The sequence below is a fragment of the Daldinia vernicosa genome, assembly GCF_022497035.1.
Source record: "Daldinia vernicosa strain CBS 139.73 unplaced genomic scaffold F5Y00scaffold_15, whole genome shotgun sequence".
NCBI classification, from domain to species: domain Eukaryota; kingdom Fungi; phylum Ascomycota; class Sordariomycetes; order Xylariales; family Hypoxylaceae; genus Daldinia; species Daldinia vernicosa.
In genome coordinates this window covers 273,408-296,387 of record NW_025953931.1, presented here as the reverse complement: position 1 = coordinate 296,387, position 22,980 = coordinate 273,408, and the positions used below count along the sequence as shown (strand labels likewise).

Below are 22,980 nucleotides of genomic sequence, written 5' to 3'. Positions count from 1 at the left end.
ATTAGTCCGATCCGCCTGAAACATAGGTAAGCACCTATGAAATATCTTCAACCCCTGTTCAAAGCTATTCTCTTTCTAACCATAACTCCATTTTTATGGTATGAGGGGCAGAAAGCTGAAATGTTCGCCAATGGGATCAACAAACTTATTACATAGTAGGAGGTAGGTAGGTATTTAAACTAGTAAATCTAGTAGGATCAAATATTATAATCAAGCCGATCTAGTCGATGAAATATGTATAGACAGTGCGAGCCTTGAACCCATGACATCTTTGCCATATCTTTCTAAATTAGAATGGTTGCGCTGAGTTACCTAGGGCATTGGGGGTGGCTGAGCATCTTGTTAACCTGCCAATTAGATGAACTGGTTAGGCGCCACTCAGCTATTCCTTCTCGGTGTTACTGCTACGCTTCAGGCTGAGGCATGGTCTTTTCCGAATAACTAGCCGAACCCCAAGTCGTGAGATTGAGATAACAGGGCTAGGTTGTTGAGCCTCCGTCAATTTGACCCCTCAGCCTCTAATTCATGCGTAACTTATCTACACTACTTCATAATCAATCCCGTCTATAAATGCTACTCGCTATAAAGCGTAACTACTATGGATTTTATCCAGGAACATCCGGAGGCCGATGAAAATTACTATTCAACTGATAGCGACTCGGGTAGGGAAAGCTCTGGAGATGAGGAGGAGCCACTTGTTACTTCCTACGCCGTATCAGCAGAAGGGTTACTTAAGAGTATCTTAAAAGATATATCTGAAGGAGTTGAGGGTTTAAGTAATAAAGGGGACTACCAGAATCTCGTACGAGATGGGATATCGGCAGAGCGTCTCACTGAGCTCGCTGCAGACTACACTAACCGCACCGTACTTCATGATCTGGCCAGTCGAAAAGATGATATCCCCGACCTCTCAAAATTACGGGGTTTACTCGAGTTCCTCGTGCAACACCCAAGCAATTTATTAGCTGAGAAGAATCAGAGTGGCGGTCATACGCCACTACATATAGCGATAATAGAAGGAAAAGAAGATTTCGTAAAGCTAATTTGCGGTGCACACCCCAACATTGATTCTATTCTCTCAATCCCAGACCACCTGGGGAAAAATTGTCTTCACGTGGGTATTGAGCAGGAAGTAGAATTCCTCGATTACCTTGTTGAAATCGCTGGGGCGCAAACATTGAGTGCTAAAGACAGCAAGGGAAATACACCACTTCATCTAGCTGTGGAGTATGGGCACTGTAAGCCCAACCAGCTTCGCGTGGTAAAAGCTATCGTGGCGAAATGCGATGATGTTATGAGGTTTTCCGAAGAATCCGACGAGTCTAGTGATTCACGCGCCCTGACGTATAATAATAATCACTTATCTCCCTACCTGTATCATATTACAACTCGCGAAGCAGCCGAGGCGGAAAGAAGAAGAAGAAGAGAAGCCAAAAAGGCGAAGGTGGACAAAACCACGATTGAACGAAAGAAAACATCGGGTTCTTCTAGGAAAGATGGACGGACGAAGAATAGGGTCGCTCCGCCGGATGCTCGTTCAGTTCCTTCGGATCCCAGTCAGGTGGGGCCAAGAGATCCTCGAAATAGATCCAATATATCGGCCAATCTTGACTTCAATGGAGAATTTGGGAGGGACTCCTACGACATGAGAGATAATGCTATGCAGGCGACAGATCCCTTGCCCTCAAGTGCACAAGGTCATCGGCTTAATGTCAACAGTTCAGCACAAGGGCATAATACCAAACCAACTAACCACGATTTATTTACGAAGTCAGAACTAAAGAAACGTAACTCAGGCCTGAAGCCATCAAGCAAAGAGGCTAGAGACACCCGTCAATTGAAGCCGACCAAAGAATCTGCGGAAGAAATTAGACTTTTCCTTAAGTACCACTACCTTCGGAATCGCGGCCACGATTCTGCCATAGAAATCATATACGATCGAAAAAGCTCGCTAGGTAAGGAACTATTGCGCCTTGAAAGGGGTTAGTACTATACCGCAGTTCACAAAGCTAATCTCATTCAATAACAGATAGGCAAATTTATTTTGACCTCTCAGGATACACTACTATGACGCGTCGTCGCTTGATGACGGCACTTAAACATATCAGGTTCGACGATATTCTACAGCATGTAGAAGTGCCACATATAACTATTGAAGGTAATGACTCTTTGCCGAATACCCCTAAACTTCGTGATTATTCGGTAAAAGCAGACTTAGGCGGCAACGGACGAGCGGATCTAGTATTTATATTTAGATGGTTACGAAGCAAAGGTGTACAAACAATACTCCAGGTCATTATCGATGACTTAGGTCCTATAGCGCATGGAGACGAAGCGATTGAAAAAGCGCTCAGTGGCTTTGGGGTTGAGATTTGGAATTGGAAGAAGAGAGACTTGTGCTCCGAGGTAATCGTCAACGCAGCGCCAAGAGTACAAGTCGTATATCTATATTGGAGTGGGAACAACGCCGTTCTACGGGGTTGGTGCGAAGAAGGTGGCTTAAAGAAATTAGAGGAGTTGCGAAAAATCCATATTCATGGTCAGCAAGTAAGTTGAGATGTAGTACCTGATACAGTTTTACATGATAATTAACGGACTTCAAGGGCTTTGACTCTTACTCCCGCACCGAGTCCAACCTTGAGTATTTCAAAAGTCGGATGATTGCGACCAACCCTAATATCGAAATAACATGGGACGGGCTACAAGCCGTACGAGAGCCTCAGGCAACCAAAGTCGCTCTCCCACAACTTCCTCGCCAACCTGCCCAAGATCATTGGATTAAGTGTATGACTGAATTCAGAAGGTTTCTCTTTCAGGCAGAAGCCAATTTCAACAAGAGCCAAAATATGGTGGTCGAAGACAAGATTGGCGAACCGGTAAAGGTGGCGCTAATCGATGATGGTATTAACATTAATGAATTAGAGTATTACCCGGTGGGTGGAAGGAGTTTCTGTCCGAGAACAGAGGACAAGGCTTTCAACTATCCGTATTATGTTTCGAGCAGTGGCCATGGCACAGTTATGGCTAGCCTTATATACAGGATATGCCCACGAGCCCAGCTCTATGTCCTGAAACTAGCGGACCATATAGGTCGTGACGGGAGTCGCCAGATCACAGCTAAGAGTGCTGCACGGGTTTGTCCGCACCCATAAACATCTTTATGTCGCAGTGGCAAATATTCCTAACTTCCCTAGGCAATCAGCGAAGCCGTAAGGATGCAGGTTCATATCGTCTCGATGTCATGGACTATCGACCCCCCTAAAGACGAGAAAACACGAAGTGAACTTGAAAGTGCGATTGGCGAGGCAGTAAAGCGGAAAATTCTCCTCTTCTGCTCAGCAAGCGACGGTGGAGCAAAAGAAGATCACAGCTATCCGTGGATGGCAGCTCGCGACAGGATTTTCAGAATCGGAGGGGCACACGCGTCAGGCCGAACAGATGACGAAGTCGGAAGTACAAGCCAAATAAATTTTACATTCCCCGGGAATGATGTTATCCTGGAAGGCGTCGGTTCAAACCACGAAGTGAAGTATCGAACCGGTTCTTCGGTTGCCACAGCACTTGCTGCTGGCCTTGCCGCTCTGATCCTCTACTGCGTTCAAATACGAATACTACGTGCTAGTAAGGAGGACGCCGAAGTATATAAATCCTACTTTAGGCAATTAACGGATCACGACCAAATGGTGAAGGTATTCAGGAGAAGCATCGGGGTTACGGAGGAAAGTAACTATAAGTATATCGCAGTATGGGATACGTTCGAAAAGCCTATTAAGCTAAGCAAGGAAAAGGATCCAGAAAGGTGGATTGACCTAATTGCTAGGGTTGGCGAAGAGCTCTGTATGAAGATTTCAACTTGATGAATCCTACCAGAAGTAAATAACTTAGTCTATATCGCTAAGTGCTACCTCTGATTTAACCACTCGTCCAACCGATTCCCTTTTGGTAAACGACTGTACCGAAGCTTCATAAGGCGTCATCTACTTCGCCTGTAACCATGCTCGCCGCTCGGAACACCCTTAACACCAGCACCAATACTTTTCTAGGCAAAACTTTCGCCTTACTTCTTCTGGATGCTTTGGAGGTACGTGAAGATGCCGTCAATTCTCAAGTTCTCACTGTCCTTGTAGCCAGGCACGTATCGGTCACCCCACGGCTGTAGTTGGGTGTCTAGGTACGGCATAGTTAGCACTGATATCAGATTCATCCGTTGGATAAGTCTTACCCCAAGTCACATCTGGCTTCTTGGCACAGATAAAAGTGAAGGTATCATTAGTAGCTTGGATCAAGTCGAAGTTGGGGTATTCCGTAACGATGTCCTGCCATGTCTGGTTGGTGACACCTCGCTCCGGGCCATTGTAGTCAATAGCAATGCCCTGGCTGGTCACGAATACCTCGGGCTCCTTGTAGTATGCGATCGTGCGGGTCGTGTGCAATGCAATAGCGTCGAATACCAGCTGGATACGGCGGTGGTCCCAGTTCTCATCTCCGTACTTCTTGAGGAACTCCGTCGAAGCGATGGCTCCGTCAACCTCAAATCGCTTGTCCGTAGAAGTGACTGGAGAGTCTGGGGTTTGGTCCCAACCAAGATCATGTAGAATGGCAGCCACGGCTTGAACTTCAAGGTCGACGCTGTTCAGAAGTGTCTCGTTATGGGCAATGATTTGAGATCCAAAGAGCCAGGCGCGAACTTGGTGCTTGTAGGTAGCGTCATCGCTGTGATTACGAGCGAATTCCCTTGCAAGACGGACGATAGGAGTGTCAATGACGGTGATTCCCGCTATCGTGGTGTTTGGGTAAGGAACGTTTCCTAGAACGGGGACACCACGTGGTCTGAATGGTGGTGGGTATGGGCGAGGAGGGGCTGAGGCGCCAAGGCCAGCCAAGCTGGTGAGAAGCAGGAGAACGTTCTGAGTGAATTGCATATTGGCGGTCGATGGGAAGGCTAGTTTGTTACCGGATCGACTTGTTACTAGGTGTTACTGAGCTGATGATCTACCTAACTCAAGAAACGACGAACCTTGATGGTCTATTTATACACACTTTTCGAACTTTTGACTCCGGCACGACGGATATTATTCATAACTCCATGTTGACCTGTCAATGGCTTCTGGAACTCTTCACGTAGTCATGGGGGTAGCCATGTTGCTGGCCGACCAGGAACGCATCTATCACGTCAATTTTTGAGAACCTCGAAATTAGATTGTATTGGACAGAAATCCGATGACATAGTAAGAAGAGACATGAATTCTGTAAGGGCGTCCAAAAGTTAGTAAGTGAAGAAGAGCTGAGAGGGGGTAACAAGGCTGGCCATCTGACTGGTGCGGGACATGTTCTATCTCCAATCGCGCCTATAGGTAACATTTATATTACTAGTGTGACCCCGACGGAGATACTTGACCGCTTAGGAGATGTAACTTACTTTATGCCCGACCATTTCGCGGACGAGGGTACAGTTCCGGTGGTTAGTAAAAGCTTATCATCAACAGCGACGCAGTGTTGTATATAACTTACTAAGGACCAATAGACGATCCCTGCCTACAAGTGCATATACAGTAATGCTCCCCAACACACTGGGTTGATGCTGATTGTAGCACGTAGTATTGTAGAGGACCCAGGCGGCAGTTTGCAACCCAATACGGATTAGTGGTATATTGATCTCGATCAAGCTTCCTAATTTATACCATATCCCTTGGCCGCATCGAGGTCCCTGCATAAAATCCCCAGGCGTAGGGCTCATCGTGTTAATGATTGGCAAGATAATATCCACCTGGCACGGTCCGAAAAGCTTAACGTCCTAAATATAGGTAATGCGAATTTCGGCCTCCGTAAATAGCAGCTACAAAGTTTGCGATGTCTTGCGTGCTGCTTGCGTACTCCTACCTACCAGATCTATACTCGAATCAATTGGAGTGGCGAACCTTTTCTCTTGGTTCTACAGTAAAACTGTCTTATAATACTTATTTTTGGGGCAAAGAAGCAATCTCCAATTCGACCCCTCGAAAATACCACAGAAGCAACGGTTGAGAGGATATTTCCATGGCAAAAGTTCATAGCGACTTTTACTAGCGCTAATCTAGTGTCTTTTAATGAAGTTTCTCACATATTGTTCAATACCTTGCTAAGTATCCTCTAAAGCTTCATTATATTACCATTATATATATCGTAAGATCTATTAATTCCCCTAATCATAGTATCATTACAAAGCTACCTAAGAGGTATGTATCTAGATTTCTAGCTTTTTATACAGACATAGAGCCCACAGGATAGATTATATAAAGTGCCATCCAGGGGTAAGAGGAATTCCTAAACTTCCTAACCAGTATGTACCTATTTGTTATATCTGATTGGTCCGATGTCGTGTCCCAACAGAAATACCTATAGTGTCTACCGTAGTCACAAGAGCGTCACTGCAAGTGCCAAGACCTCGAATTCGTAAGGAGGCTCGCGGAGTCGGTGCTAATCACGTATAGTAACATGCTGAGCCACATTCTGGCAAATGGAAATAAAGCTTAACTAGGTAAATATACCACTATACCCTCTAGAGAAAAGGATATACAAGATTCTTAGACCCATCAAAACGAGCCTGGTCGACAACGAGCCACTCCAGACCAACACAAACAAATTCAAATTCCCTTCACATACTACTTCCTGGCGTTTTGAGCTTCGATATGTTGAGCTTTTCATCTAATACCCTGGTCTCAAGAAGTGATTCTTGTTCCAATTAAGAAAGTCGCCAATATGTTAGTTTACGTCAAACAAATAGTGCTTAGTCTACAATATAAACATCTCCAGCATGACTGGTCTCGTAATATTTACATCAGCGTGCGTACCGATCACGCAGTCTGTGGCAGTGCGCTAACAACTTATTTCTCCATAGTAGATATGCCTATACTCAACCTCATCGGCTCTAGACCTCCAAGAACAATTGGCTCCGGATTAGCCTCTCTTGCATTGAATTTGTCACGTCGTACGTGTCTTAGACGGCAGTGTATCTTGGCTATCGTGGGTCTCTTATGCATTTGGGTCGCTTTTTGCCTTGGTATCGAGATAGATCCTACTGTTTTAAGGAAGGTATACACGCTAGAGGCGCGTCATTGTAATGTGATGTATCATCGCCTCCTTTGATCTTCAAGTTTGGGGTCTCGGTCCTGAATCTGGTATTCTTGGCATCCAACAGTTTTAGAACAGAGCTGTTTCATTTCCTTAGGTAGATGATCAGCCGCGTAATCTAGAATTATTGCTAACTCACAAAGACGAGCAGTACCTATTATATTAGAGTGTAGGGTATATCGACAGAACTGTTCCTGGAATCTATATAAACACAAAGCCATCGTTCTACTATTTCGTTCTGTTCTAAGCCTATCCTTGTATTCGATTTGATTTTGGAGCCGCATTGCGTTGTATTACGGGCATTACTCAGAGCTATGGACAAAAGTATCACTCCAGCCTCAGATAAAATTACCCCTTTTCTTACAGATCATCCGCCATTGTTTGCCACATCACTTGAGAAGCACACACCAGGACCAAACACCAAATATGAAGTGGACGAGAGAGATATAAGCCTCAGCACGAGCGGGACTCGGGTAAATTCCCCAGACGCTTCTATACATGATGGCAAGGAAGGTCATGACATCGAGAAGATGGAGGCTGAACCCGACGGCATCGATATATACGATCCAGATCGCCCGAGGTTCAAGCTTTCTCAAAGGCTGTAAGAAAACAACTAGTAGCCCGGATATCAAGATTAATATAGCTTACTGACTATTAACTTAGAGCTCACTTCACTTGGGCCTGGTTTACTTTTCCTATGAGCACCGGAGGTTTGGCACTCTTGATTTATGCCCAACCTCACCAATTCCCCGGACTTCGAAAAATCGGATTCGGTGTATATATCACGAACATCGTCATATTTGCTAGTATAGTCGCCGCTATGATCATGAGATTTGTTCTACATAAAGGCACCTTCAAGACGTCTATCACCCATTCTCGAGAAGCATTTTTCGTCCCGACGCTTTTTCTCGCTATAGCGACTATTATCACAGGTACTCAGCGCTACGCTATTCCCGAAGCAACGACATCTGCAGTATGGTTTATCTCGGCTCTGTTTTGGGGATACGTGGTAGCTTCGCTATTCGTAGCGATAGCACAATATTCCTACGTATTTAGAACTCACCAGCTCGGTCTTCAGACTATGATGCCAACTTGGATCTTACCTATATTTCCCATCATGCTCTCAGGCACAATCGCATCAGTTATTGCGGAAACTCAACCTCAGATGAATGCAATTCCAATCATCGTGGTTGGGTTGACGTGTCAGGGCTTGGGTTTGTCTGTGGCGTTTATGATGTACGCTCATATGGTAGGACGTTTAATGTCACGAGGTAAGCCTGCTATATCACTTCATCCGGAATACTTCTCGCTAAATCACTTCAGGCATGCCAAACCGCGAACACCGAGCAGGTTTATTCATGAACGTTGGCCCACCAGCATTTACAGCCCTGGCGATTATTGGCATGGCGAACGGTCTGCCTGATAACCTGGATATTAACATGGGCATGGTGCTTGATATGAAAGTAATCAGGCCTATAGCAGTCGTGGGTGCTATATTTCTATGGGCGCTCTCTCTATGGTGGTTTGGTATTGCGGTAGTCTCCGTCATCATGTCGCCGCCTCAATATTTCCACCTTAATTGGTGGGCGATGGCCTTTCCGAATACAGGATTCATCTTGGCTACAATCTCTATCGGGAATGAGCTCCAGCATGAAGTTATCCGCTGGATTGCGACAGGAATGTCTATCTGCCTCCTCCTTACGTACTGCTTTGTGTTTTACAACTTAGTCCGAGCTGTTATCATTCAGGATATCATGTATCCAGGTCGCGACGAGGATGTATTGGACACTACGGACAACTAAGGGGGGTTTGATTGGTATCTACTATAATGCAAACATGGACCGTCAAGAATAATGGAGAAGTTGTTACTAAGATTGGAAGTTGAACATTATTATTAGAAGAAGATAAAGTAACGGAGAAAAGTGAAGAGGTTTAGACTTGGAGGCTTGGAGGTATAGAATCATAATACGGGTTATAAGGGTATACACTCATGCATCACTTATCTTATATAGCGCATAGTTGCAACCTTTCATAATAAATCCAACTCGCATTATGCAGACACTAGCTGCCGACATGAAGTGGGGCAACCTTATCCTCGGTTCGCGTATACGCATGATGTATTGTACGTATTATTTTTACGTGGGCTTTGATTGGATGACCTCATGATTTCTACATTCTACATTTTCCCTCCACTTTGTGATGAAGTCTCGAGTCTCTCAACGCCGTCAGCCCGCCTCTTGCACATGCTTTAGCTAGCAGTCAATCGACGATGGTTTACAAGATATAGCTAATAGCAACCTGAATTATCACTGGAGACCTATTATACGCATTACGCACGTTGAAAATGACTATCGTCCGTCGAATCGCATTGCGCCAGAGATGCCTTTCATACCGCTACCCGAATTCCACAAGCCTTCTCACTCGTCAATGGCCTAGATTAGTTAGCACCGAAAGAGGAGGCGACAATGCTGGGAGAAAGCGTGGGAGTGCTGGAAAGTTTCTAGCTGGAATGTTGGTAGCCTTTGCGGCTGGAAGTGCAGTTGTTCTATATCCGTCTCTCACCAAAGAACCCCCAAAGCCACAACCAGCCGTCATCGAGTACGAGAAGTCCCGACCACATAGTGAATCTAAAGAAGAAAACCGGGATATAATAAGTAGCCAACATCTCCAAGTTAAGAAGAGTTGGGAACACCCGGGCGTTTATGCGTGGGGTTCCAATTCAGGTCGAGTAGCGGCACCCGATTCAACCGAGAGCGTTATAAAAACGCCACGAAGGATACCATATTTTGACGGGATGCTCCTACGAGATATGAAGCTGGATCGCGATTTTGGGGCGGCTATTACCGAGAAGGGCGACCTTGTGCAGTGGGGCGTAGCTTTCTCGAAAGCGAACCCGACCCCTGCGGAAACACTAAAAGGTAAAGATCTTGTCAAGATCGATATATCGCGAGACCGTATCATTGCCTTAGGAAAGAACGGAACTGTCTACTCAGTACCTGTAGCGAAAGCCGATCAGACTTCTGGTGAGAAGCCTCACCAAACGTCCTGGTTATTTTGGTCTAGCCCGGAAACCGTTAATTATCGACAGCTTAACCCTAAGAATCTTGGTTGGGGTGAAAGCATTGTCGACATTGCTAGTGGTCTAGAGCATGCCCTACTCTTAACATCTAAGGGGCGCGTTTACTCTGCCGCTTCCAGCACATCCGATTTTCCTTCTAGGGGACAAATGGGTATACCGGGCTTAACTTGGGCAACTCGACCAAAAGGACCTTACGATGAGCCACATGAGATTCTCAGTTTAAAAGGCTTCAAAATTGGAAAGGTTGCTGCCGGCGACTACCATTCCTTGGCACTTAATGACGACGGACATGTCTTCGTCTTCGGCGACAATACTTATGGCCAGTTAGGTTTCGAAGTGGAGCCCCAGTTCCCTTTCATTGATGCTCCGATCCCTTTACCATTTAGCAAAATTTACAGTGGTTCGGGACAACAACCGCGCGTGACGTCAATTGCGGCCGGCGGTGCAAACTCGTTTTTTACGGTGGATGCAAAGAGAGTTGCCAAGCCAAACGAGGACGCCAATTCTATGAGGGACCTAGGCCGAATTACCGCCGATACTTGGGCTTGTGGCTCTGGTATTTGGGGTAGCTTAGGTACGGGTAAATGGACACACGTTTCACTCGGTCCTTCCAAGATCAAGTCGCTCTCTGGGCTTTTCGAGTGGGATGAAAAGACGGGTTCGGTCGTCCCAATCCGCCTGGCTCGATTAAGTGCTGGTAGTACTCACGCAGCGGCAGTGATGGACAATGTTACTTCAGTTGATGCATCTGATATCAGCTCGTATAATGATACGAACTGGGGTGCAGATGTAGTATTCTGGGGTGGCAACGAGCATTACCAGCTAGGGACAGGAAAACGGAACAATGCCGCCTTGCCAACTTACATCGGACCCCTAGACGGTGGGGAGGGTGACGCGGAGAAAGGAAGACAAGGCGAAGAGCACAGGTTTCAGATCACACCTCGAACAACAGTTAAGATCGGCGAGGGCGGCTCGGGAAGAAAAGTCAGCGTTGAGCAGCGAGTGGAGTGTGGTCGTTTCGTGACAGCTGTATATTCCGGAGCATAAAAATTGTTTATATAGGGATCTCTCTGGGTTTACCCCTTAGTGTATATTAAATCCTGGTCAAATGGGATGGGCGGTTGGCTTGAATCAAGGACCTGGATTGGAGATGCTTGGCATGAGCATAAGGTCCTTTGATCATTTTGGATCTATATTGATACCCCCTTCTCAATCTATACACATATGAGGTAGTCATATATAACGTTCATTTTACAACATCCCTGCTCGGGTTTCTCGCGTTTGACCCTTCATTAAAGGATCTCTCGAGTATCAACTCGGGTTGAATTTCAACCGAGCGCACGATTGGTCCACAGGGCTAACATAGGTACGTTGTTGGCCAACTCGTTATACATGTATGTTTCCATGATTTTGCTAAACGAATGTCACTCTAGGTATAAATTGTTTTTATGATTTGTGTCGCGTCGAAGGTTCCCCGCACCGAATCCGCCAACTCCAGGGCGGTATTATACCTTGATCAACCCCTATCTAATCCAGCTATTGTCCATTATCTTATATATATGCCCCATTATTACAATAATCTTGCATTGCAGTTTAATGGCTTCCCGTCACTAAGTCGCGAGGTCGGCTTTTTCCCCGAAGTCCCCACCAATTTCCCCTCACCACTCGTCGGGGAGATTGAAGCATCAACCAGAAGTCACACTGAGTGTCTTAGGTACCTAGCTACTGACGAAGTAGAGGGTTATCTAATGAGTTGTTATATGATGTTAACTGGACTATAATCTTTTTATATTCCAAATTGTTGTTACGGTGGTCCTCTTACCTAGGAAGAAGACAGAAATCACCTTTCAATGATCATGCCTCGAAAGATTCACCCAGCGTCTCAGCCAGATTGGAACAATCTCGCCGTTATTCACAAGAATAGCCTTCATCCTCGGGCCAATTTCCACATATATAACACGATACAGGACGCATTGAATTATGACAGCACTAAATCCAACACTTACTCCCTCTCGGGGATTTGGAAATTCAAGCTTGCCGAAAGCCCATTCGAAGGCCCCGAAGGATTCGAGGATCCGACCTTCAACACAGCAGAATGGGATAACATAACAGTGCCTAGTATGTGGCAGCTGAACGGCTACGGAAAGGGGCCTCACTACACCAACGTGAATTTCCCTATCCCCGTAGACCCACCTAATGTTCCCCTCGACGAAAATGAGACTGGATTTTACGTCAGGAAATTCACAGTCCCTGATAATCTCACTGGCTTACAGCTGAGGCTAAGATTCGAGGGAGTAGATTCTGCCTTCCATGTTTGGGTGAACGGAAAAGAAGTGGGATACCATCAGGGGTCGCGGAACCCGACCGAGTTCGACGTCACAAGTGTAGTTCATCAGGAGGGCGAAAACACTATCGCAGTTCGAGTTTATCAATATTGCGATGGTACTTACATTGAGGATCAGGTAAGATATATTATTACGAGGTCTCCTAGTCCAGTCAGCCGAGGATAGTGGAAATGTCCTCTCTCATTTAGTTCCGTTTCAAATCAAGTATCCCTTTATTCAAATTGAAACCTACATTTCTAACTTCTCTTGCTTCATAGGACCAGTGGAGGATGAGCGGAATGCAAGTTCAATAAATTTCCCAGGCGTTGTGATAAACTGACTGGTAATAAGCTATCGCGATGTTCACCTTCTTGGCTTTCCATCAGAGTCGCGTGTTGAGAACCTATTCGTCCAGACAAAGTTAGACAGCCAGTACATCAATGCCGATCTAAAAGTCAAGATAGATATCACCGGCTCTGGTAAGCTCCGAGTCGACCTTTGGGACCCATCTAAGAGCAAGGTCATTACTACGGAGACAAGAACTGTGTCTCAGGGATGTGCCGAATTCTCCCTCCCAATACAAAACCCTTCGAAATGGACGGCAGAAACACCGATACTGTATAACCTTGTTATCTCTTTGAATGATACCAGCTTCGTTGCTCATCGCGTGGGGTTCCGCCAGGTAGAAATGAAGGATGGCCTAATCAAAGTCAATGGTCGCCGGATTATTCTCAAAGGCGCCAATCGACACGAGCATCACCCCAGACTTGGACGCGCTGTTCCATTTGAATTCATGAAGCGGGACCTTATCCTTATGAAAACTCATAATATCAATGCCATTCGGACCTGTCACCAACCGAGCGATGTTCGTCTGTATGACTTAGCCGACGAATTAGGAGTAGGTTATCTATGTAATATCTTTATGTCTCCGCCGTCGCTAACAAGATCAGTTCTGGGTTATGGACGAGGCCGATCTTGAATGCCACGGATTCGAGTCAATATGTGCGTTGATACTCGCGCTCTGAACTGAAAATTATATTAATCTGGAAATAGGCGATGCCGCGCTATCTCCTGCTGAAAGAGCGCTTCCGTTCCGCGAGAGGCAGCTTCTCACCCGGACGGACGCAGCCAAATGGACAACGGACAATCCCGCTTGGGAACAAGCCTATGTGGATCGCGCGAAGCAACTGGTTTATCGCGACCAGCTTCACCCCTCCGTCATCATTTGGTCTCTAGGAAATGAAGCCTTCTTTGGCCGAAACTTCAAGTCTATGTATAATTGGATCAAATCATATGATGACAGCCGGCCTATCCATTACGAGGCCGATATATACGCCGAAACTATGGACATGTATTCAACAATGTACCCGCCGATTGAAACCATCATCGAGTTTGCCAAGGATGAATCTAAGAGAAAGCCTCTTGTCCTATGCGAGTTTATTCACGCAATGGGCAATGGACCAGGTAACATTAAGGAGTACATTGACGCTTTTTATGAATATCCAAAGCTTCAAGGCGGCTTTGTATGGGAATGGGCGAACCATGGTCTCCTTACCAGGGACAAGGAATCTAACGATGAGTTCTATGCTTACGGCGGAGATTTTGGTGACGAGCCCAACGATAGCAACTTCATCATGGACGGGGTGCTACACTCTGACCACACGCCAACTCCTGGATTAGTTGAATACAAAAAGGGGATAGAGCCCATCAAAGTTGTTTCTTACGCGTCGCAGACAGCCACGGTCATAAATCGATATGACTTCATTACTCTTGATCATCTCGGATGTATTTACGTGATCTTGGATGAGGGCAAACCAACCTCTCACACCGGCAGCATCGAACTTCCATCCGGCATAGAACCTGGCCAAACTGCTGAACTAGCGCTCCCATCTCGACCCGCAGATTTGACAGGAGAAGGGATATTGCAACTATTCTTTTATCAGCGTGCTGCAACTCCATCCCTCCCAGCCGGATTCGAAATCGCCTTCGAAGAGATTCCACTCAATAGCCCCGCTCTTCCTCTCGCTCTTCAGCTTCAATCTACGGATAAAGTGACTATTACTGAAACATCGACTCTCTGGAAAATTTCTAGCCCGGCTACATCATGGAATTTCTCGCCAATTCATGGAAGACTACGATCCTTTACGAAGAATCACACCGAGCTCTTAGCCGTGAGCCCGGAGTTCACCGCTTATCGAGCACCTACCGATAATGATGCGCCTCAAGATGGGCGCGACTGGAAAAATAGGCTTTTACACCTTGCTAAGTGTCAGACGCGTAGCTGCACGTGGGGTACCGAAGCCGACGGGCACGCCGTCATAGTTCGGGTGCAGCAGCGATTCGCTCCACCTGTCCTTTCATGGTCCATTGAATTAGACATTACGTACGCGTTTTACGCATCAGGTACGCTCATCATACATGTGAAGGGCAAACCAAAGGGGTTAAATTTGCCTCGTACCCTACCGCGTATAGGCCTCACTATGGAACTACCGAGAGAATGGGCCGGAGGAAATAAAGATGCAGCGGCGGTAACTTGGTACGGGCGCGGTCCAGGCGAGAGTTACAGGGACAAGAAGCTGTCGCAGCGTCTAGGCGTGTATCAAGTTGCCGTGGTGTCTGAGCTCTGGACCGACTACGAGTACCCGCAAGAAGGCGGCAACAGGACGGACACGCGGTGGGTAAAGTTTACGCATGCTAGTGGCGAATCGATCACGGCTTTCTTTTCGGATCAGAATGATACTGAAAGAAAGCGGAAGCTGTTTGATTTCAACGCGTCGCATTACCGGGTCGCAGACGTAGAGGCGGCGAAGCACCCTTATGAATTACAGAGGAAGAAAACGGATAACGTCGTCCTCAGACTGGATGCGGCACACCATGGATTGGGAAGCGGCTCGTGTGGACCTAGGACTAGGGATGAATACTCGTTATTGATGGAGGACTTTGAGTTTGAAGTCGTATTGGCATAGGGACTTTTTAAGGCCCATATACCTATTCAATCAATAGGTACCTCCTAAGGTATCGTCTCTTTAACTTCTTGAGGGTCTATCACAAGTATCTTCGTACCCAAGACGACCTATTAGCTTCAATATATAGGTAGGTAGATACATCATTACATGAGTAAACCAGCCAGATACGTCGGGTTCGTTCAACGATCATGATAGAATATACAACTCTCTGGCTGATTAGTACAGCCGTACAGGTACATTCACTGATCCTTCCGCCGTAAGCCGAATACTATAAACCTCCTTCGTCGTTTGATTGGTGAGTATGGGCATGCATACATATGAGGCACAAAAGCGCCCCCATATCGCAGCACACTGGGCTCTTCCACACAACTGTGCGTTACCATTGGAGTGCAATTATATTCCATGGGAACCCCTCTCATTTATCTTTAAATTAGGGAGCTTCATTACAAGCCGTCAACCATTTCAATAAATTACCTAAATTACCATCTCATCCTAACTTACGGCCTTGTTATTTCTAAGGTTCACTCCTGTTGCTAAAAGGATATGACGGTACCATAAATGTCTTCGTACTAGATTCTATAACCCTTTTAGCAAGATCTCCATCGTCTACAGAGCAGAAATTGCCCTTAAATCAGGATCACTTGAAAATGAGCTCGTCAAACAACCAACACAGGTTTCAATGCCTGGACTTGTGCGATGCATCCGGTGCAACCAGTTGTGGTGCAGAGGTTCGTCGGAAACAAAATGGAGTTCTCACGGAATCAGAGGAACATAGTTTCCCATCAGATGATTCAGCATTATCATCCAAAAGAGACGCTCCGTTTTCTTCTCTATTATCTGATGTCAGTCTCCCGTCACTTAGCGCAGATACTCAGGACAGCGTATCAAGCATGTATCGAGATGCCACTCCAATTGATACCCTAGAGCTGCCTCAAGGGGTTTTATTCCCGGAAGATGAAGACCGCACGTTTCCAATGTATCGCATTCTCTCCCAGTACGATCGGAGCTTATCCCATGAGGCAGATGCGGATCAGTCGCTCACTATGTCAATCCCCAAAAAGGACAGTTATTCACATCCAGATAAACTAGGAACGATCAACGGGCTAGTTCCATTTACTTCTTTAAGTGAGGCAAATACTAAGCTTAGTGAGCCTATGAATCGGGGTTCATCTCTCCCCGATTTGAGCTCAACGAGTGTCAAGGAGCAGGTAGCGTATGTTTCTACGGCGCACAGGAACTCAAGCTCAAGTATGTATAGTATCTTTCCCTTAGAGATAAATTCCAAATAACTACCAGCTAATTCAATTTCAACGCCTAATAGGATGGGATCCTGATATAACCGATCAGGCAATTGAGGGATCATACTCCAAACAGCAAAACACCATCAGACAGAGTAGCCCCTTACTAGAGCTTTCTAAAAATCTCGGAAATCATATCGACCCTTCAATGCCGAGTCCCTTACCAAGCACATTCAGCAACTCGCATCCATCAAGTCTAGGCAACTCGAGTAACGTAACCGAATACGACTCAACGAACTCAAGCGACTTTGAAGAAGATATTAATGGGATGGACCACGCCATTCTACAACCCCTTACATCATCCATACTAGAAGAGCTATTATCTGTATTCTATAGGCAGCTCAGTCTATCGAGAAATCGGCCGAACGAAGCTGCTTCCGGAAATACGACGTCACGCCCTCAAAGTCGCACAGCAACCCAAAAACAGGGTGACTCTCCCAGTAAAGACTCAATCACTTCATCACGGGGTAAAAGGAGGCGCAAAGACAGTGACCAGCATCAATCAGGGGACGAAGGAGACGAAGACAGATACCCACACAAGAAGCTTCACCTAGACCGCCCTGTTGAAGTTCAACCTACATTCTGGGCGTGTCCGTTCTCTAAATGGAAGCCCCTATCATATTGCAAATGCCGTCAGTATATCCTAAAGGATATATCCAGAGTGAAGCAGCACCTTCGTCGATACCATGAGAGACCTCCATACTGCCCTGTATGCTGGGAAGTATTCCGAGAAGAAGACGGGTTTGAAAGTCATATCCAAGATCGTAGTTGCTCCCCGCGACCAAAACCAGACCTAGAAGGTATAACTACAACTCAACAAAAGCAACTCGAACGTCGCTCCGATAAGCAACTCTCAAAGCCGGAACAGTGGTACGCGATTTATACGATATTATTTCCAGGTCAACCGCATCCAGACAGTCCGTACTTGGAGAGTGACTTATCTTCTGAGCTTTTGTTGTTGCAGAAGTTCATCGCAACGGATGGGTTGGAAATCGTGGAGCGTAAAGCTCGAGAACATATACCGCCAGATTTAATGCCCCTTGAAGATGAGGTGCTAGCCTATTCGCAGGCCTTATTTCAGCAAGCAATACCAGAGATACTCCAAAGGTACGACGCTTCTAGGCCCATTAACCACGGTCCCGCGACACTCAAAAGATCTGGGTTATCTTCGTTAAGTGGGACCGATTGCGATTCCGGATATGGCACATTATCCCAAGAAGATAGAAGCACCCAGAATAAAGGATTAGGCGTACACAAAGAGCAGAATTGCGCTACAATAAGCGGTATCGACCATACTGGTATCGACTGGACGACAATAAACGATGTTCAGATACAGGCCCTGTTAACCAAAAGTCAAGTTACGGCAGATGCAACCCAATGTCAAGATTTATCCAATGTTCAAATAAGCCTCGAAAGCGGCTCTGAGCAATTTACACATCATGGATCTCTAGATTTACCATCGGATTTCACGTCACATCCCTGTGATGAATACCAGCTATTTAGAATAAATGAGAGCGAAGCAACATTCGCTAACGGCTCATACAATTGGGATGCTGCTGTTGGCGCCATATTCGACAACAACGGGACTTCAGCGCCGACAGATCACAGCTAGGAATCACATACCTTAGGCTACGATTAAGAGTTAGGCACAGCTCTAATATGGATAGGCCAGTGCTGCGGGCGGACTGGCGGATAAAAGGAGATGGGAAGATGCGAGACATGGTCATGTATAGGCCCTATTGTATGTAGCCTAAGTTGTAGTTTAGGTTAGGTAGGTACTTACAGTCATTACAGAAACAGGAAAAAAGTAATAACTCCTCACTAACGGTCAACTACCTACTTTACAATGGTATTTATCGAATGGGTGGTAATATCTGATTAGTACAAGCCTCGCTTAGTACGCCTGGCTTGGGCTGTTGGTCTGTTGGTCTGTTAAGTATTATGTAGGCTATTCTAAAAGCTTAAGGGGAATCTACTTGATAGTCCACAAGATGCCTTCAAATATGTGTACCTGGCATAGGCCCCTTCAGGATCAGCACGTGGCTTAGTTTGCTAACATACCGAGTAGCCCCACGTTATTGCGGCGCGCACCAATTTGAAGCATACACCGCCCGATTTTACATACCTATATACAAATTCGACCTTGAGGTCTACGAGTTGAAGAATAACTCAAATAGTTCATAAATCACCTACACATCTCTTCTAGGTATCCGTGCTATTCAGTCCGGCAAAATGGAAACCCCACTACAAACCCCCAGCCCACCGGTAAATATTCTCAATGGTTACGTCTCACCACAGCAGGTTACTCTAAACGTGTACTGCCACGACAGGATCTTTAAGAAGGTCACAGTTACGGATAGTACCAGTCAGCCCGTATTCCGAGTCGAGGGTACAAGCTTCGGGACATCGTGGAGTTGGCGACGTAAGGTCTTCGACAGTTCCAATACTCATTTATTCGACTTCCGCCATAAAAGCGTCGACATTAAGAACGGCTGGATCATCGAGAACCCCAATGGCGATAAGCTCTGCTCGCTGGTGCACAAGTCTCAGATCACTCGTAGCCACTCAGCTATCGACGCCACCGTACGCACCCAAGTAGGCGAAGAAGTCCTAGTAATCATGCGGCCCAACGACCATGCGGCGCTGGCTACGACTATCAGTGTTGATGGCGCTGCTATTGCGACTATCCGCAAGGTTGAGGATAACGACGTAGCTTCTTTAGGGACTCGAGATAGGAGTGTTTGGGAAGTGAGAGTAGCTTCGGGGGTTGACCTAAGCTTAGTAAGTATTGACTTATTGATCTCGTCTCCAACTATGAGAATGTTTGATTCTAATAACCATGATAGATTATGATTTTGATGCTTTGCCGCGCTGAAATGTGTCATGTGTGGAGGCAATGATGAGCAGAGAGAGATATATGATCAGATACGTTGTTAGTATTAAAGTTGAGTTCGTACGACATGTAGAGTTTTTCCTGATGCTGGATTATAGCAAGAAAAGTCCTAGCAAATCATTTAAATTGAAGGTTTTATGGATAAGTTGAGTTATTATATAATGCGGGAGGGATTTTTGTTAAATATTAATCTATAAGTCTACATGGGTAGGTATAAATAAGTTCAAGTAGGTTTCCAGGCTTAACCACCTATATTTTCCGGTCTTTGTACGTTTATACCAGCTCCAGAGGATGTATTCTTCCAAGTAGTATACGATATAAAGAGTTCCTCCACCTACCTTGTGATTATAAATTGGTATTAGTCACGCTAATATGTTTAACTGTAAGGTAATATTAAACCCCTTTCGTATATTATTATAAAACTGAAATGGTATTTAATTGGGACGAAAGGCTGATGTGTACCTATTTATGGTTAACTAATAGCATATATCGTACCTGAAAAGTACGTGTGCATGTATATGGATTGGCACCTATCCAACACAACTCCTATAAGGGCAGAACTGGATATGTTTCCAATACTTTAGTCTAATATACTATGTAATATATTCAGATGAGGGAAGGTTTGAGCGGTGTAAGAAGAGTGCTAATTCGACTCACCCCGGTACATGGCCAAGGATCTTTACGCACCAACCAATTATATCGTATGAGTAGGTCACATCGTCGTTTATCTACGGGATTATAAAGCCGCTGACGTATCCCATCTTACGACAACGGGCATTGGCTTAGGAGTACTAACAGACCATGGCATGTTAGCTAAGAGGCTATCTTACTAGAGACGTCTATATAAGCGGGAGCTTCACCAATCTAATCAGGTACAACGCAGGCCGTCGTACCTACAAAGAATTGCACCGTTTGAGAAAATATACTCCATCTGACAGAAACTAAAGGCCGGGGAGTGAATAATTTCCGGCTTATATCTCGGTATATCTCTGCAAAATGTCATCACCTTCGAGAGAACAACTCTTAGAGACCGCCAAGCTCTTCATAGAGGCGTTCAACGAGTTCACACCCGAATCAGTCGTGCGATACCGCAGTACTACATGCACACACCGATTAATTCCGGCAACCCTAAACTCGCCGCCACAAAGCAATGCCGAGTACGCGGGCCTCATAGCAGCGTTGTCAACCATTATGCCGACATTCCATCTCCGATTCGTTGACGGAGGAGAACCGGTGGTAGACGAAGTCACTCGTAAGGTCGTATTGCATTTAAAGTCGAGGTCTAATACGGCCGTTGGGCTATATGAGAACGAGTATGTTTGGATCTTGACATTGAGCGAGGATGGCAAACTCGTGGACGATATTCTGGAATTCGCGGATAGTTTATATACAAGTGACCAATTACCGAAGCTGAAGAAAGCGGTCGAGGATGCAGCTAAGAAGTAGAAATAAGGAGTACCATCACCACGGACCTGGTGCCCCCCATCTTTTCATCGAGAGCCCAACTTAAAGCTTCCGTTCTTTTCTAGAACCTTAGGCTAGTAGATGTGGAGCTATCAAAGACTTACATACGGCCCAGCGCCCACGTGCTCCGGGGACCATGCGGGCCGGAACGAGATCTGCGACTGCCTAATATAGAAGCTTTGTAACGGAGTAGTTTGCCACCCTGACCATCTCTATTAGCATTCTGCATCGGCACATCTACACGAATACCCCGCAGCTATGTAAAGGGGTACAGAACAATATCGTTATCTCAAGTATCGCTTAAATACCCATTGAACGTAAACGAATTCATCATTATCGCCGTCTTCGATAAGCCTATCACATAAAGCATGTACTAACTTACATCAATTATACAATTTTATCGAGTAAGGTCTTATTGGTGTCCCAATACGTGAGACAACTTCGGAATTGATTATTAAACGGTCGATAATATTTACGATTCTCTATGCTTTTACTATATTCGATGACGTTGAGCTTACCCATACGGGTTAGGTATTCTTTTATTTAGTCAGGAGTTACGGGGGAAACTCTAAAGCGAGACTACAGGTGACTATCCACGTAACCCTTCCCTTCCAACGCCCTTTCTCGCAATAGCACCCTTAGGAACCAGGCCCATTTTGAGGCCATCACCCTTTCAAGAACCAGCCCAGGATGGGTTTCTCTAGGAGGTCTATTCGCATTCGGAGACCCCGGAGATACTAATCACCCTGCCAAAAATATTCGATGACGTTGATATGAGAATACCCCTTTTCGGATCTCGCGGAGGCTAGCCTCAACTTGTAGTATCTTTATTGGTACAAAAGTATTCTTAACAATTGCTTATCATTTTATTGTTACCCAATCCCTCATCATCGGGCGAGAAGAACTTGCCCCGGTGTTAGCGTAAGACCCATAAAAGGTCCTGTCGATAACCGTAAGAGTCGGGAGGTTTATAATGGTTATATGGACAGCCATTTCGGGATTTGTGGGGAGACGGCCCCGCGTGATGGGCGTATCGAAAAAGAAGCTACACACATCGGTGGCAAAGTTCAGGGGAAGTAACTCTAGGCCACGCGATGGATGTGAATGGGGATTTAAGGGGGATCGACAGCACGAAATATCTAAACCTTTACAATGCCGATCAAAAATATCATAGTACACTAGCTGCACAGATAGAACAGTCCTATCTAGTGTACGGAATATACCTACGGTCCACGGACAAATAGATTCGTGTCGCGAGAATAGTACTCTAACGTATATAGCAACCAGTTATATAGTCGGGGTTCTATCGTGTATAACATAACATCGATCTTCAACTTTTCTGGGCGAGCTATTACGTATCAGCATACATATTGGCTTAAATGAGCGATCCTCGTCTTGAGATGGTGTCAGCATAACATCGCAACCGGAAGAGGGTATCCAGATAGTAAGGTGATCTAGATCGCGGATAAGATGAAGTCGTCAAATCAAATTTTTCATAAAAGTTCGGTGATCTCGATTGCCCCCGCGTCCTTTTATTCTAAGTTGCGAACGTGTAGCCGGCTGATAGTCGCATGTTCGAATCCTTGACTATTATCATGTAACTTCGCATATCCATTGACAGCACGAGGTGTTCACTATGATTCTACAAATCTCATGTGAACATGTTAGCCCACTTTGCTCCATCCAAGTATGAACCATAACGCTGATAGTGAGGTTGTTGCTAGAGGGCTGGAGCAAGACTGCTACATATGTAAATCAGAAGAGAGGAGGTAAATTGGTCCTAACGACGGAGCATCCGATTCGGTACCTATCTAACGTCCATTGCCTATATGCATATATCTAACCT

At 45.7% G+C, this 22,980-nt stretch overlaps 8 protein-coding genes across 8 annotated transcripts; 7 read left to right on the top strand and 1 right to left on the bottom strand.

The window, feature by feature from the left end:
- Positions 1-451: 451 nt before the first annotated feature.
- On the top strand, positions 452-4,262 carry F5Y00DRAFT_233112 (uncharacterized protein). The gene is made up of 4 exons (XM_048007260.1): positions 452-1,955; positions 2,030-2,547; positions 2,604-3,134; positions 3,195-4,262. The coding sequence occupies exons 1-4, from the start codon at positions 599-601 to the stop codon at positions 3,855-3,857; spliced, it is 3,069 nt and encodes a 1,022-aa protein (XP_047866261.1). The 5' UTR covers positions 452-598; the 3' UTR covers positions 3,858-4,262.
- Positions 4,058-4,922, bottom strand: F5Y00DRAFT_260627 (uncharacterized protein; the record flags this gene model as incomplete). The annotated part of the gene is made up of 2 exons (XM_048011045.1): positions 4,058-4,167; positions 4,223-4,922. The coding sequence occupies 2 exons, from the start codon at positions 4,920-4,922 to the stop codon at positions 4,058-4,060; spliced, it is 810 nt and encodes a 269-aa protein (XP_047866260.1).
- A 2,502-nt stretch (positions 4,923-7,424) lies between these two features.
- F5Y00DRAFT_268470 (voltage-dependent anion channel-domain-containing protein) lies at positions 7,425-8,997 on the top strand (the record flags this gene model as incomplete). The annotated part of the gene is made up of 3 exons (XM_048012255.1): positions 7,425-7,711; positions 7,774-8,381; positions 8,434-8,997. The coding sequence occupies 3 exons, from the start codon at positions 7,425-7,427 to the stop codon at positions 8,910-8,912; spliced, it is 1,374 nt and encodes a 457-aa protein (XP_047866259.1). The 3' UTR covers positions 8,913-8,997.
- Positions 8,998-9,278: 281 nt separating this feature from the next.
- On the top strand, positions 9,279-11,448 carry F5Y00DRAFT_233110 (RCC1/BLIP-II). The gene has a single exon (XM_048007259.1). The coding sequence runs from the start codon at positions 9,455-9,457 to the stop codon at positions 11,234-11,236; it is 1,782 nt and encodes a 593-aa protein (XP_047866258.1). The 5' UTR covers positions 9,279-9,454; the 3' UTR covers positions 11,237-11,448.
- A 454-nt stretch (positions 11,449-11,902) lies between these two features.
- F5Y00DRAFT_268468 (glycoside hydrolase family 2 protein) lies at positions 11,903-15,679 on the top strand. The gene is made up of 4 exons (XM_048012254.1): positions 11,903-12,651; positions 12,929-13,411; positions 13,464-13,515; positions 13,567-15,679. The coding sequence occupies exons 1-4, from the start codon at positions 12,040-12,042 to the stop codon at positions 15,477-15,479; spliced, it is 3,060 nt and encodes a 1,019-aa protein (XP_047866257.1). The 5' UTR covers positions 11,903-12,039; the 3' UTR covers positions 15,480-15,679.
- A 690-nt stretch (positions 15,680-16,369) lies between these two features.
- On the top strand, positions 16,370-18,389 carry F5Y00DRAFT_268461 (uncharacterized protein; the record flags this gene model as incomplete). The annotated part of the gene is made up of 2 exons (XM_048012253.1): positions 16,370-16,727; positions 16,801-18,389. 2 exons carry the CDS (start codon positions 16,370-16,372, stop codon positions 18,387-18,389), a joined length of 1,947 nt encoding a protein of 648 aa, XP_047866256.1.
- Positions 18,390-18,901: 512 nt separating this feature from the next.
- Positions 18,902-19,805, top strand: F5Y00DRAFT_233107 (tubby C-terminal-like domain-containing protein). The gene is made up of 2 exons (XM_048007258.1): positions 18,902-19,558; positions 19,624-19,805. Exons 1-2 carry the CDS (start codon positions 19,010-19,012, stop codon positions 19,675-19,677), a joined length of 603 nt encoding a protein of 200 aa, XP_047866255.1. The 5' UTR covers positions 18,902-19,009; the 3' UTR covers positions 19,678-19,805.
- A 586-nt stretch (positions 19,806-20,391) lies between these two features.
- F5Y00DRAFT_233106 (uncharacterized protein) lies at positions 20,392-21,245 on the top strand. Its single transcript, XM_048007257.1, has one exon. It carries the CDS (start codon positions 20,667-20,669, stop codon positions 21,114-21,116), a length of 450 nt encoding a protein of 149 aa, XP_047866254.1. The 5' UTR covers positions 20,392-20,666; the 3' UTR covers positions 21,117-21,245.
- The last annotated feature ends 1,735 nt before the right edge of the window (positions 21,246-22,980 follow it).

Excerpts from the sequence above, each read along its gene's own strand:
- F5Y00DRAFT_233110 (XM_048007259.1), top strand. The coding sequence starts at position 9,455 with ATGACTATCGTCCGTCGAATCGCATTGCGCCAGAGATGCCTTTCATAC.
- F5Y00DRAFT_233106 (XM_048007257.1), top strand. The coding sequence starts at position 20,667 with ATGTCATCACCTTCGAGAGAACAACTCTTAGAGACCGCCAAGCTCTTC.
- F5Y00DRAFT_233112 (XM_048007260.1), top strand. The coding sequence starts at position 599 with ATGGATTTTATCCAGGAACATCCGGAGGCCGATGAAAATTACTATTCA. Across the intron at positions 1,956-2,029 it reads CGATCGAAAAAGCTCGCTAG|ATAGGCAAATTTATTTTGAC; the intron begins GTAAGGAACTAT and ends ATTCAATAACAG. Across the intron at positions 2,548-2,603 it reads TCCATATTCATGGTCAGCAA|GGCTTTGACTCTTACTCCCG; the intron begins GTAAGTTGAGAT and ends ACGGACTTCAAG.
- F5Y00DRAFT_233107 (XM_048007258.1), top strand. The coding sequence starts at position 19,010 with ATGGAAACCCCACTACAAACCCCCAGCCCACCGGTAAATATTCTCAAT. Across the intron at positions 19,559-19,623 it reads CGGGGGTTGACCTAAGCTTA|ATTATGATTTTGATGCTTTG; the intron begins GTAAGTATTGAC and ends TAACCATGATAG.
- F5Y00DRAFT_268468 (XM_048012254.1), top strand. The coding sequence starts at position 12,040 with ATGATCATGCCTCGAAAGATTCACCCAGCGTCTCAGCCAGATTGGAAC. Across the intron at positions 12,652-12,928 it reads GTACTTACATTGAGGATCAG|ACAAAGTTAGACAGCCAGTA; the intron begins GTAAGATATATT and ends CTATTCGTCCAG. Across the intron at positions 13,412-13,463 it reads ACTTAGCCGACGAATTAGGA|TTCTGGGTTATGGACGAGGC; the intron begins GTAGGTTATCTA and ends TAACAAGATCAG.